General features: G+C 45.5%; 1 protein-coding gene across 2 annotated transcripts in view; it reads left to right on the forward strand.

The window, feature by feature from the left end:
- The window catches only part of PCIF1 (phosphorylated CTD interacting factor 1), a 33,513-nt gene extending 14,230 nt beyond the window's left edge, over positions 1 to 19,283 (forward strand). Inside the window, exons 6-16 of one of the 2 annotated variants that reach the window (XM_061573409.1) lie at positions 291 to 445; positions 1,240 to 1,387; positions 1,907 to 1,990; positions 2,472 to 2,571; positions 3,743 to 3,911; positions 6,221 to 6,408; positions 7,494 to 7,580; positions 9,388 to 9,575; positions 9,897 to 9,990; positions 10,931 to 11,106; positions 11,714 to 19,283. In XM_061573409.1, coding sequence (XP_061429393.1) covers positions 291 to 445; positions 1,240 to 1,387; positions 1,907 to 1,990; positions 2,472 to 2,571; positions 3,743 to 3,911; positions 6,221 to 6,408; positions 7,494 to 7,580; positions 9,388 to 9,575; positions 9,897 to 9,990; positions 10,931 to 11,106; positions 11,714 to 12,161 — 1,837 coding nt within the window. In that variant the 3' untranslated portion in view covers positions 12,162 to 19,283. The remainder of the gene's footprint in view (positions 1 to 290; positions 446 to 1,239; positions 1,388 to 1,906; positions 1,991 to 2,471; positions 2,572 to 3,742; positions 3,912 to 6,220; positions 6,409 to 7,493; positions 7,581 to 9,387; positions 9,576 to 9,896; positions 9,991 to 10,930; positions 11,107 to 11,713) is intronic. The other variant, XM_061573410.1, reaches the window with a different exon arrangement.
- Positions 19,284 to 21,109: the final 1,826 nt, after the last annotated feature.

Raw genomic sequence — 21,109 nt, forward strand, 5'->3', positions numbered from 1 at the left:
GTTCAGATAAAGTTGCTGTGCTGCAGAGACGCAGCAAAGTTGTGGCGCAACACAATCATTCAAATTGTACTGTTTTAACTTCAGCTTTAAGAATTCAGAATTTCTACCACTGGTCACGAACAGAGAAGAACACTTCGCCGTGATAATTTTAGTAGCCTAGTGGCCAACTAGGTAGCACACTCACCAGTTGACCGATTCACACTGTTTGAACATTTTAGTCCCTCATCCTTTCTGTTACTTCATCTGCAACGCCACACCCTCCGCTCCTGCCCTTTTCGCCATCCCTACAGAATTTACTGGAACCTGGAGGTGCCGACGAACGCGGTGATCAAAGAGCGGGGCCTGTTCGACACGTTCCACCCTCACCCCGAGGTGGAGTTGTTTCGTGCGCAGCTCACGGTCCGCCTGCGGCATCAGTACCAGGAGTTGTGCCAGCAGAGAGAGGGTGCGTGCGCCACATCTGCCCCCCTGGTCCCATCTTGCTCTTTACTAGTTTCTCCCGCAGGAAGATTATTTATTATTTTAACCAGAATTGGTCCTTGAAAACTCGTTATGAGCATCCATTTCTCAGACAACCGCTTAGGTGCCTCTGGTAGATCGACTTGCTCGCTATTTGGATGTTTTTAAGATTAAATGTTTGTGGTTTTGACTCAGCCAATCGCTTTGCAGGGAAGTCAACAGTACTTGTCCTATGGATAAATTCAGCCGAGTAATAGAAAATGTTAATTTAAATTGCTATGCATTTTTTGAAAATACGAGGTGTTAAGTGGGAGATTCTTGCTATTAGAATTTATCTGTGGCTTCCATGAATCGCTGACATGGATTTATGATTAATTGGTTAATGATGATGGAGCATTCATGATGGTGATTATTAATCGATGATATAACGATAACGTTGTGTTTCGAGACATTGTCTAATAAAGTGTTCTTCATTGCAAGGCCTGGCGACCACTGGGAGCCCCTGGTCACCTTTAGTGTGGCTCCTGATGTCCGTCCCTCGACATTACACAAATGTAAAAAGACTCCATCATGCTGTCAAACTCAATGTTTGAAAATGTGTGGTAGCCCTCACACCGATGTCTTATCGCCGAAAGTGACCCCCCCTCTGAAAATCAGTGAAGAACACTGGTCTAATATATGGCATTAGGTGCACACAGATATGAAACCCTGGGCAGGCCATTCGTAATTAAAATATCAGAATCCATACAAATGGCCTCTCCGTTGCTGCGCCGTGGACAGGGGTGGACGCACCACGCGAGTCATTCAACCGCTGGTTGCTGGAGCGCAAAGTGATCGACAAAGGTCGCGACCCCATGCTGCCCAGCGACTGCGAGCCCGTCGTGTCGGTGTCCATGTTCCGCGAAATCCTCAATGACATCCCCATACGGTAATGCTCGCCAGCCCACGCTGTGTCAATTCCAGGTTACTCGCCGTTATGCTGCTGTATTCATACGTGTCTACGTATATGCTGCCTGCCTTAATCTGCTCTGAGCAGTGTGGTGAAGTATGTTGAAATAATCCCCATGACCAGCACTCTAGGTGCAAGTCCGATTATCCAGCAGTGGGCTCAATAGCAGGCACTATTGAGAATGGGAACAATGACAAGGTTTCACTATTTAATTGGTGTTTATGAGATAGTGGCTAGAACTTGATGTTACTATCCATACAACCCAGGACTAGATTCTCACACTGTACTTAATGAGACTCTGTGGTTTATCTAGCAGTGGCTTTTGTTTGGTGAATGTGGAAATAGAAGGGTTGCCTCTGATCCGATGTATCTTGACGTTAGTGTTGTGGAGATTATGGTGGGTAGATTGAACAATACTAGCCTTAATGCTTATACTATAAATGCTCTGTAATGATGTTTTTTTACAACAGTTTCTGTGTGTGTGTGTGCGCTCGTAAGGCTGTCACGCATCAAGTATCGCGATGATGCGAAGAAGCAGCTGTTTAAATATGCCGAGGCAGCAAAACGCATGATCGACAACAGGCAAGTGGTTGTCGACTCTGGGGAGAAAAAACGTCGTGCTTCATACATAATTGCTCATTTGACCCTTTTCCGTTTGGAGATGACTGGAAACTGCAGGGTGGGTCCCGTTCTCGGAACGTGCAAACTGTTCAGTGTTCATTTTAATTAGACTAGCATAGCGCCGTTGTTTTTTGGTACTCGCCGCAGAGAACTGGAGCGACATGACCGCACTCTGATAGCCGGTGCCAAACTCTGCCACACGCCCTCCCGGCATGGCCTTGTGGGAGCCTCGCTACTGATAAAGTTACGATGTACATGTAGGTCATCGGAACGGACAGTGTTAAATAGCTTTAGCTCACAACATTTTGCTTGTGATTACCAGTTTTAATCCGTGAAAATGAATATAACATCAGGTGGTGCAGCTGCATACCACTGGAACCCAGCGAGTTCGATTCAGGTTCCCAGCTAACTTACCGGGGAACATGTGTCCTTGTGTCGCCAGGAACGCGTCCCCAGACAGCCGCAAGATTGTCAAGTGGAACGTGGAGGAAACGTTCAACTGGCTGCGGAAGGAGCCATCGCCCTCCAAGGAGGACTACCTGGTGCGTGACCTTCGGGGGTGCTCCTTTTAAATCTTTAGTCCTCTGCCCAATGACCAGGCTTTGACCCAATATCCTCCATCCTGTCCGATCTTGAGCTTAATTTCACTCGATGGACCCGATTCATTCAAGTCGTCAAGAAGCACCTTTTTCGACCTTTTGGACTCTTTCTCAAAATCACTTCCCCCACACCTTCGATTAGCACGGTTGGCTGTGTACGATGTTGAAAGAAGTTCAACGTATATATATCTTTCCAGAATTTCCTTCATCAACCTTTCACCTCCTGAGAATGTACCCAATCCACATGTTGTACCTTTTTGTTTTTTGGAGGTAATAATACGTGAGTTTTTTATGAAATCATCACTGAGATGATAAGGATCTATTTTCTGAGGGTTCTGCACTGGAATGTTTGGGCAGTTACATTTAAAGCATGTGAGAGGAACCAGATGCCGTAGGGAAAACCAAAAATGAGGAGGTGACGCTTAACAAGTATAACCCGTAAAAACAAAGTTTTTCACTAAATTCTTTATATGCGTGGCGGCTAGAGTCCTCTCGTCCTCTGGCTTGAGATGGCTGCCACCTATGGGTCAGATGATTGCCTGCCACCATTAAGCAATTGGTAATTAAATATAATTTATTTTTTCCTAAAAAGTGTAAAATTTTGGAAAAAATTTTCACGAAAATAAATTGTCACGCACAACGAGTCTGTGTGAAAAATGTCAGCTCGATTGGATCACGGGAAGTGGGTTAAAAAACGACCGAAATATTTGCACGGTCGTAAGCGCGCAAGCAAGCAAGTGAACTTAATATAAAGGATTTAAAAAGAGCTCTGCACAGAGGGTTGTTCATGTGTTGGTGCATGCCTGTAATCTAGGACTATAAAAATAGTTCATAGAGCTGGCAGGTAGCCGAGTCATAGCACAGAAAGTGGGTTCATGAACCCTTATGTTATCTTTGTTATCTTCTTTATGTGGTTTTGTCTGGGTACTGTGGTTTCCTCGCGCATGCAGACAACTCGGTTAATATGAGTGACAAGACCTTCCCAGTGCAATGGCCTTTCTGAAAAAGTGTCTTGAAATCTCAGACTTTTCTGGACGAATGAATAACCTTGCTAGTTTAATTACAACGTATAAGATGTATCTCTCTCTGTACATGTTTTGTGTGCGGTTTGAAGGACCGCCTGGACCACCTGCGCCGTCAGTGTGGCCCCCATCTGGCTGAGGTGGCCAAGGAGTCGGTGGAGGGGATCTGCGCCAAGATCTTCACGCTGTCCTGCGACTATGTCAAGCGCATCCGAGACAAGAACCTGGACATGCTCAAGGAGAACAAGCTCGCCCTGCCAGGTGCTGAGACCAACAACTGGCTGGGTCTGCAAGGGTTTACCGGGGTTTGGTTCAAATGTGGAACTCAATGTGAGAGTAAATTCTTATTATCTCAAACATAGTTGTGATATCACCTTCCAGAGGCTATTTTTTGTGTATTTTTGCTCCAGGTCCACTGTTTTTTTTGCTGCACATTGAGGAAAACGCGTTTAGAGCAGTGTTCTTCATACATTTTCAAATGGGGGCCATTTTTGCCAATAAGACAGTGTGAGGGCTGCCACACATTTGAAAACATTGGGTTTTGGACAGCATGATGGGATGTTTTCACATTTGTGTATTGGCGGGGGCTGCACTTCAGGGGCCGCACTAAAGGCGACCAGGGGCTGCAAGTGGCCAGCGGGCCTTGCAATGAAGAAAACTGGTTTAGGCTGCTATACATTTCTGAAAGATAAGCCTCTTTTGTGGAGCTATCATTTGTGGAGAGGTCGCTTCTGAAAAATCGAAATACAGCTCAGTGGGCCTTACCTGTTCAAAGAAAAATAGTTAATAGGTTTTTTTTAATGTGATGTAATGTTAGAGATCATTAGAGAGTCAAAAAATTACGTAAGTTAGATATCGTCTTCTCTATGCGAACTTGAGTGTGTGACAGCGCATATCTCCATTAATTGCACTGAGAAATTCTAAATGTGGTGAGAGCCAGCCTCTCCATTTGAAAGCAGCTCGTGTTGCTTTCTCGACAGTGGTAATCATGTGATTGTCCCAGGAAGGATCATTGGCTTAATTGAAACCCAACTGGCGCTTCGCTTTATTAGCTTTATTCAAGTGCTCTCAGTAATAGAGCTAACTCGTATAAATGTTAAACAACGTATAAAAATCCCTTGGAAGTAGGGCTTTGATTTATTTAACCTCATACTTTTAAATAATTATTGTTACATAATGTTTGTTAAACGATTACATTGCAGGATGTAAAAATAGCAAATGCCTGGCATAGCCGAACCCAATGAGTCATACAAACAACCCTCGAGTCTTGCCTTGTAAGTCCACGCATCTTTAACTGCAGAGGAACCCTGATTATCTTTGGTAATTAGCACACGGCCATTCACAGCAAGTGAGCACCCAGATAAAGAGAAGAAAGCCATTTATGGGCCTGTGTTACACTGCACAGCCAAACTTGGCAGTGGATTTCAAAACAAGGAACACATCGCACAGTGCATACATATTTAAATAAAAAGATAAGTATTCTGTCGGGGACACTTGTGAAGAGGAGTCGGAGAATAGTTGAAGCACTTCTTTAATTCACCAACGCACAGCAACACTCGTTCCAAAACCCACCCCGAACACAAGTCCCACAGCCCCTTTTAACCTCTCCGCCCTTGCTCCCAATACACATCCAAGTCTGGTACGCCTCTGGACCGGGTGACGTCATTTGCCCTTTAACCCCTGACCACCGTCCAGCGTATTCCCGCGCGTGTGATTGGTGCGTGTTCGTGAGAGCGGAGATATCGTGTCTGCGTGCGGAAGGGTGGCTCGCGGATCCATTACACTTGTAGCGTGTCTGGCCAGGTGACTCGGCGGTAGAGTGAGCGGCTCTCAATCGGAGGTGTTGTGCGGTGATATACTTGGTTGGTGGTTGACTTGGCCCATTGTTCTTCGGACATCTTAAAATGAGTACCACACTATGTGGGGAAGTCAACAACGGTGGTTATCATATGTAGAGACACTTAGCCCCACCATAGAAATGTGCAATTTCCACCTGGCCAGGCACTACGCTCGTGTACTGTAGAGTACACAATATGGTATTTATATCGATTTATTTAGGTTCAACGTACATGCATAACATTTATGCACTGAGATGAGCACCGTCTTTGACTATTTTAGCAGGAATGGTTTTGATGGTAATTAATGCTACTCAGAGAAATGGCATTCCACCAGACTTGACAAATACAGACGCTAATCTTACTCTTGATGTAATTGTCCAGCTGTATCTCTACCAGCTATCTGCCTCTCTTTGTGTACCTCTGACTATCTCTGTTTAGCTACACAGAGATTAGCACGGTTGGCTACGCACGGTTGGCTACGTACGGTGCGAAAAAGTTCAACATTCATACAGCTACCTCTTTTCCTGCATCTCTATCTTTCAGCTTATTATCTTTCTATTTAATTAATTGCTGTGCAGTTTCACTGTGTACCTATCTATTATCTGCCTACCGCATTGCCCATCTATTTCACTTCATTGCCTAACTGTCCCTGCCTACCTACCACCAGTGCTCAGCTCACCGCGTTTGCACCCTATCCCCCCCCCCCCCCCCCGTGTCTCTCTTTCGGTGCAGAAGAGGCTGCTGCGGTGGCGGTGGCAGTCCCTCCAGCCGTTGATCGGCTGGTTTACTGCTTCCCAGCGCGCCTGTCCATACCCCCCTGGCCCCTGCCGCGTGTGGAGATGCACACAGAGAATGACATGACCTGCCTCCGCTACCGTGGGGAGATGGTCAAAATCAACCAAAACTACTTCAACAAGCTGGTACGGGGGTGTGTGTGTCAGTGACGCTGTTACCTACATGATTAATGACATTAAGCGGTTGTTGTCACTTTTTGTCATTTAAATGCCAGCTACGGTGTTGGCATCATATCATGAGATGAAGAAATTGTAATTTGGAACTTTTACTGGAAAGCATTGTATTACGTCGTGTTAGAGAATGGCCTCTGGAAGATGACATGGAACTATTTCTGAAATCCCTACAGTTGCTTCCTCCACACGTGCACATTATTACATGCCCTGCTATTAAGGTGTTCAGCGTACAAAAATAAGCAAATTTGTGTGATTTATCATAGTTGCATGTTAGTTGAATTAAGTGGACATGTTAATTAAGTTATATATTTTGCATAGTCACAGATATGACTTGGCTGAAACCATCAACCCCCTCTAGACTTGAGAACATTGTTCATCAGCTCTCCGCATCAACATTAAATATTTAGCATTGCATGAGTTTCCTGCTTTTTGAACTTAGCCAGGAGCGTTCAGATGTACAGGTGACCCCCGCTTTTACGACCTTACTTATTGTAAGTTAGACCCCCACAGTAACGACCAAAACTCGTATCTATGACCCCCTAACGACTGTTACTGAAGCCGAGTCGCCTGATGGCGCTGGTTTGTTCTTCCGCTGTATGCGTAGAGCGATAGCGGTGTCTGTTTCGCAACGCTCTTCACTTTCTTTGTAAATTTTGAAAAATTTTCGTCTTTCGCGATGTCTGAGAAAAGGAAATGTGATGCACGTGCAGATAAATACTTAAGATGTAAATTTTTGTTTTTACTTGAATTGTTTGTAAAAGTTATGTTAAGTTTCAATAAATGTTTGTTAGGGTTATTGACGTACATTTTTGTCGTCAGTTGTGGTATTTTATTGATAAGTGATCGGTTTCCAGGAATAGAACCCCAATTTATAACATTGTGCCTATGGGAAATAAGGATTAGACTTACGACGCCTCAACTTGCGACCATCGTCGCAGGTGCGGGGGTCGCCTGTACACATGCGCCAGTCATTCTGCCGACACGGTCACCGTTCCACTGCTGTAACGAGGCCTCGTCGTCGCTGTTGTGTGCGGCAGGAGCACCTATACAGGCTGGGCTCCACGGACGACCCCCGCTTTGAGAAGTTCCTGGCGCGTGTCTGGTGTCTGCTGCGGCGATACCGGGTAAGGGAGGAGTTGGAAGTAATTGAGCGAATCAGGTGCCGTCGGGGTGTTGCTCTCTACCCAGAATCAGAATATTTATTTGTACTGGAGGAATCTGATGAGCTATAAAGCTCTTTTTCACAGATGCCCAGTAGTGGCAGGTCAGAACGTTACAACAACAAACAATACAAAACACGATAGGAGTGCAAAGTATAGGAAAGGTAAACAAATTGATAAAAAAATAAGTCAAAATGAAAGTAAACTATCCATAAAATATTTTTTTGCGTTATATTGCGTAAATATAAATGTGTCGTTAAAGCCGCCACCTCCTGACACTGCCAATTAGTAAGGTGTGCCATGTAAACAGAACATGCCAATTCGTTACTGGTACTGGACACCGATGTGATGGAGAGCAAATCCACAACATTTACAATCGCCAGTAATTACAACTCGCATCAGCAGGCGGCAGCCAGATTTATGGAGAAATCCTCCTGTTTCGTTTCTTAATTAGACTAAACTAAACAATATTTATCTCCCCCTCCTGGCCACGTATATTTCTGTCTTGTCGGCACGGCTTGCCTCTTCTGAACTCGCACACAATGTCTCTGGTCACATCAGCAAAGTAGCAGCTGATGTGAATTGGGTTGTCATAGGTAATTTGCTAAAGAGCGTCATACAATGTTACGTCGCATACACACGAGGAAGTACAGGGATTACTCGCTTAATCTCGTAATTGCATTCCGGAAGAGTGCAACTTGAAGTGGAACGATGTTAAGTGAACCTATTTTCCTCCTAAGAAATACAGTAAAGTCGGAGGTTACATTCCAGTGTACATTCTTTTTTACCGGACAAAAACACCGTTATAAGTTGAAACACAGCAACACAATATAAAATAAATCTTGACCTAAAGCTTTCGTGACTGCAGGAATTCATATTCTTTAGGTCTTTCGGTAAAGCCACATAGATAGAAAAAATAATAACAATATCACGACGTTTCGTTCGCAACACAAGCAATCGTCATCAGGTGAAAACATTTAGCGGGAGAGCTGCTGAGGCAGGAAAAATATATGGCGAGAGCGCTGCTGAGGCAGGATGTTATAAAGGTTTGAGATGAGTGTAGCCCAAGGGTAAATGGGCGGAGCTAGAGATGTAAGTTGCATGTAAATGTAAGATCGGAGAGCTGAGCCATACCCACGATGATATTGTTATTGTTTTTATCTACGTGGCTTTACCGAAAGACCAAAATAATGTAATATAAAATAAATGCGATATAAATCCTAATCAAGAAATGTAAATTCTAATACGTTATCACTCACCAATGATGTGAAGCGGGCGTATGGTAGTCAGTCCATGGTGGGTGGTAGTGGATGTTACTGGCAGTAGGAGGGGGGCGGAATCGTCTGCTGCCTCGCCTTCATCTGAGCGCGCCGGTGACGCAGCTTCAACTACGCCAATAATATGGCGTAGCGGAACAAACACTGAGATAGGATGCAAGGGATCCTGGGACAGCGCCCCGTTGTTGCTACACGCAATGACGCTCTCCACCTCGCAAAGTAGTTCCCATTGCTTGCAAGGACGATGTAAAAGGGAACGTCTTGACATTATTAGAGAATTTACTTCCTATTGCATTGGCGACGGTATAAAGAAACAAGGTCAATTGAATCGACGTTAATCGAGGGGTCCTCTGTATGCTCATTCATTGCTCGAGTTTTGCGGCGGGAAAACAATCCGGCGTCTGCTGAACTGTGCCGGGCTGGCTCATCGCGGCTCAGTTGTTGTACGGTAGAAAGAGGTATCATTGTCTGCTCTCGTCATTTGTCCGTGCCAGCAGACCATGTTCGGTGTGGGCGGCAGCGAGGGCGCAGGACTGCACGGTGCACTGCCGGTGCCCGTGTTCGAGGCACTGCATCGACACTTTGGCGTCACCTTTGAGTGCTTCGCGTCGCCCCTCAACTGCTACTTCCGGCAGTACTGCTCCGCCTTCGCCGACACGGACGGATACTTTGGCTCTCGAGGGTGAGAGTCGTGTGCACGAGCGGCGTAGGCGCGAGGGTCTTGGTTCAGGGGTTATCACGGCCACTGCTGTATTTTTGTCACCTTATCTTGCTGTCACTTCCTTCAGATAGATTCTGCGACGATTGCATAGTCATATCATGACCTTTGAATTCTCTGCCTAGCGTCTCTCTGTAGGTCTTTCCGTGGGTTAACAACTTCACAGTTGCACCCATCACACCCTCAATTTTTTTGGATTGTTTGATAACAGAGGAAGACATTCACTCTCCCGTTGTTAAAGCACTGGCCCGTTGTGCCGTGTGACCCTGCGCTCGCTCACCACAGGCCCATACTGGACTTCAATCCAGTAAGCGGCTCCTTTGAAGCCAACCCCCCCTTCGGAGAAGAACTCATGAATGCCATGGTGGATCACTTTGAGGTAAGGCGGTGTTTTGCTTTTCTCGTCTTGCTTGCTTTACTTTTTTCTGATTAATTATAAGGGGAATTGTCAGTCGGCTGGCTTTTAATGATTCCCCTCCACCGCCGTGAAATCTGTTGTCATTGAGGGATATGCCACGTGCCTCTTGCAAGAGCCAGTCTGTAATAATTGGCTCAATTGACGACACCACATTAATCCCCCCTCTAAGACTGAAACCGGAGGATTTCTCCACAATGTTGGCTGTCGCCTGATGTTGATGCATGTTGTAATCAGCGGTGAAATGTCACCGTACTCGAATGGTAAATGTTGTGGGTTTACTCTCCAACACACCAGTGTGCTAAACTAGTAACTTATTGGCATGTTTTGTGTATGTGATAAACCTTATTAATTGGCTGTGGTGGGCTTAACGACACATTTATATTTTCACGAACTAACCCAAAAATCCTCTGTTTAATTAAAAACCTCAATACATATGAGATCTGCACATTGATTCACGAATCTACTTACTGTCCTGCCAACCCTCATTTCTAAAGCATATTACAGGCATGCACCACCAACACTCATAAGCAAGCAAGTCATCTTTGCATGGGTGAAATGTGCTCTGCATGCAGTTGTCCCGGTGTCTGAGCCACGGTGGAATAGTGGTGCAGCGTTTAGTGCACTTCGCAATGAACCCCAGTGACCCGACTAAGATTCCTGGTCACGAGGAACAGCAGTCACGAGTGATATCTGGACCAGTCCTGAGCCTTGCCTAGATGGACTCGGTCATCTACAGTACATGTACATGGTGCAAAGTATCAACATCGGCACTGGAGAGAAGACAGCACCTGACCCAACAACCTTGAAAAGGCTTCATGGGGGGGGGGGATCTTTGCGCACGTGGTAGTGTGTCTGTGAGCCTCACACTGTGTCTGCCCTTCCCCTACACTGGCACTGGCAGAATCTGATGTCGAGCTCGACAGAGCCGTTGTCGTTCATCGTGTTTGTGCCCGAATGGCGCGAGCCTGTCACGCCGGCGCTGCTGCGCATGGAGGAGAGCCGCTTCAAGCGGCGCCAGGTTCTGGTGCCGGCCTTCGAGCACGAGTACCGCAACGGCGCGCAGCACGTGTGCAAGGGGTTCGTGCTTCCACGAACGCACACACACAAGCAGACAAACGCATGCACACAAACACACTTCCGCACACGCACAGACATGCTTACTCACAAACACATGCGTACATACAAATACATGCACTCAAAGGTTCCCCATTTAGCCATAGAGACTGCTGCATCAAGCGCTGCTTGTGAGCGTCGATAAGGTTGGCACACCTTAGTGTGGTGTGGCCAGCACCATGCCTGGCCACCTGTGTTTCCTCAGTGCTGATTTTTTTCCTACACTGTCAGGTACTTATGTAGGGCTGAATCAACCTAGGGAAGGCCATGATAGGTTTAAATGCTGCTATAGCAGGAGAGCATTAGAGGCATAATTAGGAAAAGAAGGTCGCTACAGGTGGGCTGTGCAGGTAAAGGAGCGCTGCTTCGACTCACGTTGGAGTGGCACCCAGACATTGCAGCAAAGGCGTAAGACAGATTGCGATGGTGGGATGTCGTAGGTGTAGACCTTGCCGTTCATTTGTCAACTGAAACTTTTGTAGGACCAAGCAGAATGCAGAGTGAATTGGTGAGGTGTGTTGGCATGATAGTCATTAGTTGTGATGACCTCTTGGTGCTGTTGAATCTGTAGGGAGGACCTACACATCCGCGCGGTGCACGGCACGGCCATCATCTTTCTGCAGAACGACGCCGGCTTCGCCAGGTGGGAGCCCACGGCCGACCGTTTGCGCTTGCTGCTCGAAGCTTACCGCGTGCAGGGGCGGCAGCAGCAGCAGGCGCAGCAGCAGGCGACACCCTCAACGCCCTCGGCCACAGCCCCGAGCAGCACCCCTTCGCACACCGCCTCCACCTCCACTTCATCACCGGCTGTCGAGTCTTCGGCAGGGGGGTCGGCAGGGGGGTCGGCAGTGGTGTCCCCCACGACCTCATCTGCGGGACAGGGTGAGGGAAGTGGAACAACAACAGCTGCAGCAGCAGGGCAGACTGAGAACCACGATGAGACGAAACAGGCCGTGCCTGCCGAGGAGCCCAAGAAGGAGGAGGATAAGATTCTGGAAAGTATTGAGGAGTGGATCTGAGCTTGCGGGGCAAGGGTGCTCGTGGGAGACCGCGCTTGTCTGGGAGCCCCACCCCCCCGCTCACTGGTGTGGGGTAATGCCGTCGCCGGGATTGTAACAACAAGCTGGCGGCCTTGCTGCCGCCGCGATGAGGCTCGCCGTGATTGCATCCGAGGATCGACTTCCAAAAACATGAAAGACATGGAAACTGTTGCTTTAGGCGTGCCACTTTGTGATTTTATTGTCTCCCCTTACCATGTACCCTTTGCGTTGAGAAGTTTAGGGACCTATTTTAGCGGCAACAAGACACCGAAAGCAACATTGGCCGGAACGTTTGCACCACAACCTGAAGGTTTGCCTCGCTGTGTGTAATTTGTCTTAAGGATAAAAAACAACCACCCACGTTAGGGAGAGGGCCGACTGCCCCCCGCTGCGTGGCTGTCTTCACGTCAGGGAACGTGTTTGTTAAGTTGCTTGCATGCACTGTTGATGCACTTGCACATTCATCCTTGTTCATTTTACAACCCAGGGTTTTGATGGAGAATTTTTTTTCTTTTTTTCAAATCCTCAAGACACGTCAAATTATATCCAGTTGAGTTTTTTTTGTTTGGAGCAGTCCGTCCCATTTTTCACCTGACACTGGTTTCCCTTCAAGCACTACCTCTTGAGTTTCTGCACTTAACCGCCGAAGAGCTTTTAAACATCTTTTGCCGTTTTTTTATGTTTATGCTAGTTGAGAAGAGTCTGAAAAAAACTAAATCTTATACAGTTTCATGGAAGCGTTGTTTTAACAAAGTCTTTTCTGAAAATGTACAAACATTGGTGTGTTTTTTGTCATCCAGCAAATAGACTAACATGAAAAAAACAATGTTCTGCTTGGGCTACATCTGTTAATTTGCAGCTTGAGCTTGGATATTGCTTGAGCTAGAAAATGTCTGCATAAGAAAAAATGTCTGGCTTCTGTTAAATTCTGGAGTTGCTTGCATTATTTTTTTTGTGTTTAAAAAAATGTCATTTAAAAAATGGTGTAAGACCGACATGGGTATGAAAGGCCGTTAAACCACTTGATGTACGACATGTGCATCTGCTTGGGTTGTTGCTCTTGGCAAACTTTTTACCTCCCTACGAATGGGGGAACCCGACAAGAGGAGTCGTGAAGCACTGAAAGAAAATGTTTGGCCTCTGCAACACTCGGTCAGAGACGAAAGATGCCCCTTGGATTGCAACCTCCCCACCTCACCCCCAAGATATCATACTGACTTTAAAAACAAAAGTACATTTTAAGTAAATGGTGAACGTAAATATTTTTGAAAGCTGCCTTTTGGCACTTTTGTTTTAAAAACATTTTTACCGGTATAATCTCTAAAATATTGAATTGCATCCGCTCACGTTAAGGCCAAACCGTAATATTATTTTCTTTGAGGTGCTCGTTTTCTCCGTGAAATGTTAGCTCTCCCATCCCCAGGACAACGGAGAGGAAGCGTCGGGTGACGAGTGCGCAGTCATCAAGTATCGTTGCTTTGGCTCAACATCTTTTTTAAGTCCAGCCGGATTTTTTCCCCCGGCTTCACCGGACTGGAGTTGACTAGGATACTCGGGTTATGGGTCATGTTTTCTCTCCCCCCCCCCACCCTCCTCACCATTTATATAACCCACAGCGGCTTGTGAGTTTTAGAACATTGTGCTTGTTGTGAATAAGTCCACGATTATTGTTGTGCGTGCATTTCGCAAGGTCAGCTGCAGTAGTTAAGCCTGTTTTTTTCAGGGGTGACGCATTTCCTGGTAGATCTTTGCAACTTGTGCTTGTCGTTTGATCGTCCGCTTTTGGCACAGGTTCGTGGTGGTGGTGGTGTTTGTGGCTATTTTTGCTTAACTTTTAATGACCGTTAATGCTCCAACATACATAATTAAAACACCTTAGCATTATCTAAATCTCATTAACAGTAATGTTGATATTGTTATTTTTGTAAGTAATATTTTTTTGTAAATAGACCTTGTGTACAGTCATTTGCGTAAAGAAATTCATACAAACTAGATACTGATAATTATACCCCCAAGGCTTCGTGAAACGGACGTTACGGTAGTTGCCGTTTGCACTCCGCTAAGGTTATACTTCTCTGTTCCTTGTGAGTGTCGGTCATGGTGCGCCATGCACGCTCTCTCCTCCCCGCTGTCGTGAATCGAGACACATGGTGTTTTCAGGTTCAGCGTCTCTGCCAACATGAGTAAAAAAAAATGCAGTACAAAACGTTGTACGCCAGCAACTATCGCGCTGTTTTCTCTCCAGAGTTGCGTGGATGTGTTGTGGTCATTGAATCGCTGGGGTTGCTGGATTGGTCCATTTGTACACACCTGCTCGCAGTTTCCACTCAAAAGCCACATCGGTTAACAATGACAATTGTTACCTTTTTAAATCTTCGTTAAGGAAGGGGCCCCACTTAAATCTTGAAGGGGTCTTTCAGGATAGGGCTGTTTTAAGTGTCGGCCAACTCCGTTTTGAGATTTTTAGTCCTGTTGGAAAACTCGAGTGCCAAGCAAAGAGAATTACTTATGTGTGGAACACTCAAAGCACAGATATGTGAAAAGCGTGTTGGCTGTATTTATTTCTACAACCAGATAGCTCTCATGCATACGGTAGATCTAACTGTAAATGTTATCGATCTTATCCCCCCCCCCCCCCACTGCATGATCCACCAACCTGATTTTCAAAGTCTGTGCCACCACACCGATCAGTATTTAGTATTGCCGCCTGGTAATACCGTAGTGTGTGCACTTGCAGGCGTGTTTGGCAGCATTTGTGCTCTTGCCACAGCTCCTTGGTATCGCTACACATTACTCACGAGAGAGCATTCCTTCACCTTCTGTCATTAACACCGGCTTAGGCGTACTATTTGCCATTGTTATGGCAGATGCAGAGGGCAACCAGAATGACTTTGTTGGATACCGCACGTCATTGTGAGCACCTGGTGATTCGGAAACGCTGGAGAAAATTAAGAAAAATGTTTTTTCATGAACCGTTAAAAATGCACCGCTCGGTGTCTGCGAAATTGAAAACTGAAAAGCAAGTACAGGACAATATTTGCTTGTTAACCCAAGACATATCATTGCCTGAGGTTATAAAAAAAATTGTATCCTTAAAATAATGACATTACTTGTTATCTTTTGGAGCCTTCGAGTCAATGCCCAACAGGTTAGCCTGCTATGCGCATTTTAAGGCTGGTCATGATCAAGATTGTGTAGCATTCGCTCTGCTTGTGTGAAGCAGTTCTATTCCTAATTTGTAACTCCGCTGTAACATTTGCACAGTACGTACAGTGATATTAGAAAATCATTTATTCCGTGGGTGGTGATACAGTCCTGCCTTGTGGATAACGACAACTGAAATTTGCATGTTTTTTTCGTCATGTGGGAGATGTCTCAACTCCACCGTGTCGGTATGGGTGGTTTAGGCATCGTCTCAGTGATCTCTTCAAACTCATGCAACTTCGGTCCCCAGAGCATTGGCCTGCAATTGCATCTGGAAGCGTGTATGTCCCATTAAATAGACGTGCGTGCCAGGATTCTCAGGTCCATTTCTTGGACCCTTGAGACAATTGTTTTAAGACAGATTATTGGGTTTTGGTGGATTTTAAGATTCTACACCTCAACTTGCAGCAGGGCACAGGCTAACAGAGCCCTTTACTACGTACATTAAGTCAACAATGCTAATGTTTCCTGATTCATTTGGTGATGCTGCCTGCGTTGGCAGTGGCACACAAGTACAAATAACAATGACACTAGCCTTAAAAAATAAAATCGGTGACGTTCATGCAATGAACTTTCAGAGCACAGAGTGGCCCAGAGGGATGTAGAGTGGACCCGAGTTGGAGACCACTCCTGGTATTCCACGGGACATGGTCATATTAAAATAAAAAAATATATTTATTGATACCAGCTTTTGCATGATCCCACACTAATTGATGCATTCCTCGGCTCAATTGTTATTTAAATCGGATTGGAGCTCCTATGGACTGTGGGTCAAAGATACCAAAGGGGTTTTCCAATTATTTGTAATTCCTGAACTTTGCAAGCAGGATGAAGCAACTTTAATTATTGCCCTCGCTGGCCTTTTCTAAACTGAGAAATGTGTTTACAAACATGTTCCAATAGGTGGTTGGTACACTATTAGATCCTAACAAGTGTAACGTTTTCTCGTTTAATTGTCCAACTGTTTTAAACGCAGGCAAGAGGCGTCATTTGATTTAAGCTGGCTTTTGTTGACTTTGTGCGTAGTAGCCCCTATGCTGCGTTGTGTGCATCTCGCTTTGCAGTCGGGGGAAAAACACGCTTCCTGGTTGAAACGTAGTCCCAACTCCTCGATGTATAAATGTGCGACTTTAACCTGAACACGGGCAGTGCATAACCCTATACGAATACATTGCCTGCCTGCATTATGTAAATCGGGTGGCGCTGCGGTAAAGGAGAGTTTCCTGTAGATGCGTTAGGTGTCAAGTTATGTCATAGTGATACGTAATTATTACACAATGAGCGCCCTCCCCGAACCCTGTAGGAATTAGACCCGATTGTTTATCTACAGTGAGCTCACAGGCCCATGCTATGCGGCTCACGGGGTGTGCGTCCGTCGTGTATTTATGCGGGTGGCAATGTGCGCGCGCGCGTGTTGTAACAACCAATGGCAGTCTAGAGAAGTTGGTGAATGACGAGACCCAAAAATAATGCCCAGGGTCTGGCCTCGGGGTGCGGTCTTGTGACTTTAGTGATATTAGTGAAGGTGCTTACCTTTGTTGCATATAGGTGGGGGGTGGGGGGGGGTATGGGGGAGGAATAGCCTCCTGTCCAGTGTTACTTGGCAAACGATGAAACTTGTCTCCGTTTCTTCTAGAACTGGAGACTACAAACGTCCTATTTTGGAGAGTACCACGTTGCATTTCCACCCGTGTTGTATAACGTCACATTAGCCTTGTGTTGAAGAAAATACATCAGCTGTGTGTGGATACAATATATGGAACTGTGGCCCATGGTATATTATACCTTTATTTCTCCCCACCCTTCAACTTTTACTGCGTTAAATTACAAGCTAAGGTGTTTGTGCAATCGGCCACCGATCCACGTGTCGATTCAAGATGGTTTTGTGCACTAGTTGCTCCCAACAAAAATGCTCCGAATGAGTGTTTTGTTTAAAAATGTCATTGGGGAGAACGGCTTTGCTCACGATTGTAGACCCCATCCACAATTTAAGACGCTGCCTTCTCGTAGACGTGGGTTTTATGAGGATGGAGCGCATCAAGATAATGCGTACGGCTGCGTTAAATATCCATCAGTAAATACATCTACATTCCTATCTTAAGAGTAAATATTCCTGGTCAAACAATGGGGTGGGTGACAAATCTATAGTGATCCTCAAGTGGTTGGAAGTTCCACATTCCCATGGAAAGTGTCTACGATTAATCCACTATTCATTTTTAAATAATACTAACTTTATCGAACTAAAGCGATGGACATTTCCACTGGACTTCCGACTCGATTTGGGCTGTTTGCCATGGTACAGCCACCTACTGTTGCCATTTTGCGCGCGCACATTTTAAATTATATAAAAAAGGCCAAATAGTGCACGCAAAAATCCCCTGATAACAGCAAAAAAAAACTATTTTAACGTTTGCTGGTCAAACGATGACGTTGAAGCTTACGCGATGTTGCGTACGACGTGCGTGCAGTGTGACCCCAAACACAAAGTAAAGATTGCTGCACCCAGGATTTTTCGTGCAACCTGACATGCGTTCAAACTTAACTCCACTAGACTACTGCGTATCCTTCGCACTAAATGGGCCTGATTATCAGATTGTACTCGGACTGCATTTGGTTGTCGTGTACACAAACGCACCAAAAACATAACTTTGCCATGAACGGGGTACCCTTAATAACAAAGGTATTGAGGATTTATGATTAAATGATAATCGATTGCATTGTTCATCCATGGTTAGGGGCCAGTTTTCTAACAGGATAACCACCCTTGGTTTCTTAAAAGCATTAGTTGCCTATGTTTGCTTTCCTGGAGGGATGATGGACTTTTTAACGACTCCGGTTTAAAGAAAACACGCTTCCAGCTGTGAACGCTTAGGATGTATCCCGGTGTTTCAAGTAATACGTATTTTTGTCGCATTTGGTCACACGCTTGCCACCAAAAGTAGAATTACGGTATTCCCTCGCTATTCGCGACGAGGGATAAGTTCCGGAGATGCTCGTGAGTAGCAAATTTCGCGGATAATGATATTGGCTGACGAATTTCCTTGAATCAATAAATAAGCCTCATATACATGGAAATGATAACACAAAAATTGTTATCGTGTAAATGTTACTTTAAAATATGATGCTGCACAGTAGCATCATCATCACTTTCTCGCATCACATTCTCTCTCACCACTTAACTCTCTCGATGCAGTCGTCGTTTTGGGTTCCAGTTGCGATTCGCGTATAGCAAAGTCCGCGAATAACAAGGGAATACTGCGATCCACTTTTAAGCTTCTAAGCATTTTTATCTGATCTTGTTTAAAAAAAAAAGCAAGAGGTCATGAATGGACATGTTCAATTGGTCGTTGTAAGAGGGCGAGAGAAGAAATCATATAAACAATGATTGAGGGGAGGAAATCCTCATCGTGTCTCCTGCAGATTTTGACGGTGGGGCGTGCAACTGCCGTGTGTGCAGAATTGCCCCGTTAACATTTGTAGCCCAACAGTTTTACGCGGTCAGCAGAAAAAGAAATAAACTCAGTTGTGGATGACGTCACATTTTATTGTATACATAACACCAGCGTGGTTTAACAATTGATTTTCTTGGGCATTTTAACTGTTTCTGCTCTTTTGGACTTGCTGGGTTTCACGAAAATGTGTTTGTTTTCCCCCCTTCCCATTTTAGAGGGGTTCCGTTTAAAATGTTCTAAAGTTCGGGCATGCCTTGGACTGGTACCTATTGTTTCAACAACATTTGTTGTCAAGTGTTTTTATTTTAACTTTTTATACGAGTAACGGTCGCGTACACACACACGAGTGTTTTGAAGGCAACTGCAGTAATTGCTCATAACCAGGTGTTGCCCATTGGAAGGTGATGTAAATATGTTGTGCTGATTAAAAAATCTTACCCCTTTACCAGCCATCCTTTATCTCTTCCTGACAGCGCATTGCATTGCTCCATCAGGCTGCACTGGATGGGGCGCCCAAGGTTGAATCGACGTGGTCCTAAATCTTGGGTGACATTTGCACGCACTGGCAGATCGGAAACGTCCAACCATCGAAACCTCATTTTGCCGATGTATACATTAAATTTTGATTTAAAGCTTTCGTGACTGCAGGGATTATATTCTTGGTTCTTTCGGTAAAGTCACGTAGAAGGGAAATAATAATATAAAACAATATTTCTATGATTTTATTATTTTCCTTCTAAGATGTACACATTGTGCAATTTTCAGACGCCAATGTGGATGTTCACATTTTTGTTGGTTCACTGGGTCAGAGTACAGCTGGCAAGATTCGAATCTGGGCAGCTGCCCTCGATTTATTTGACTGGGTTCTCGAGTGCACTGGTTTATCGCCGACGACTGCACACAAAATAAAACCCCCATCCACAGTTTGTATTTTTCCCTCTCCTGGTGCTTTCCATGTCTGACATGAGACATTTTAATGTCACATGCTGTGAACACTACTTGTGAGACTTCTAATGTCTTCGCGAGTAGTGTCTTGTCCTCCGGGGCCGTTCTGTCACGGCGATGTCCTGCTCACCAGGTGCTCAAAGGAAATGTCTCTGCCTCATGACATTGCTCAAAGCACAATCGGAATTTAAAATCCCCCTTTTGATATTTTAGCATTAGCCTTCTCCCTCCTAGCCTGATTGGTTTGTACGCGTCTTAAATGTTAATCCACTTAAGTCAGTTTGAAGTGTGGAACATTTGTGCTTTGGAGGTAAGGTTGGTGGATCATGTAGATTAGGAGGCCGCAATCAAAAATAAGAACCATCTTTTTCGAAAAACCCTTCCAAGAGCCGCAATGCATGCGAATGCAGACAGTGGTCCTTAAACACATTCCTGCGTATGGAGCTGGTAGGAACGTTGGGTTGCTCGGTCAATGGCCAGGGTCAACGGCGGCGTGGTGTATTCCGCAAATATGGCCGACTGTGAGGGCGGGCACGAGCCGGCGTGAGTAGGTTAAACGTTGAGTTTTATAAGGGCACCACGGGGTGACCAGCCCCTCCCCACCCAGCCCCTTCCCTCTCCACCCAGCCCCACCCCTCCCATTTTTGGATGCACGACGGACGGACGGACACTAATCCCCTGTGGGCTGGTGTGACCAGGAGGTTCCAACCAGTATAACGTCACGAATCGGTCCTTAGCCACCACATGCGGCTTTGGAGCCCACACAGGTCGATGGCAAGGGGTGATTCTTAGGTGAATCGCTTGCCTGTGGAGCTTTGAATGGTATTCGCACGTTTTGTCTCACAAACCAGTAATGTACATTCTCCAACCATCCCTGTGCAGCACCCTTCTGAACATCTTGGGGCTCTGCATAGCCTTTGGTGGGTAACAAAATAATTAATATTCATTCAAATATTTATTTGCTATCTGCCGACACTTTCTGCACGCTCCTGATTGCAAATTGGGCCCTCATGGTGTTTTTGGAGAGTTCTTACAACACTTAAGAGCCTCACAGAAGTCAAAACCGGTCCGATGTTTACCTTTGTTTAAAATAACCCGAATATTAAAAAAAAACATTTAGTCTAGAGCAGAAGTGGGTGAGCTTTTCCCAGGACAAACCAAGGACTTTCAAATATGTTGTTGGGGCCACACGTTGACACCGCCTTGGTGTCGTCCAATAATAACGCAAAAATTGAACTTTCACGTCCACTGCACGTAAAGAGGCCCTTGCAGTCATCGTACCGAGCATGTCAACTTATTATTTTACCAGGGAAGACCCACTGAGCT

This window comes from Lethenteron reissneri, chromosome 52 (genome assembly GCF_015708825.2).
Source record: "Lethenteron reissneri isolate LAM-NWPU_2019-01 chromosome 52, ASM1570882v1, whole genome shotgun sequence".
NCBI lineage: Eukaryota > Metazoa > Chordata > Hyperoartia > Petromyzontiformes > Petromyzontidae > Lethenteron > Lethenteron reissneri.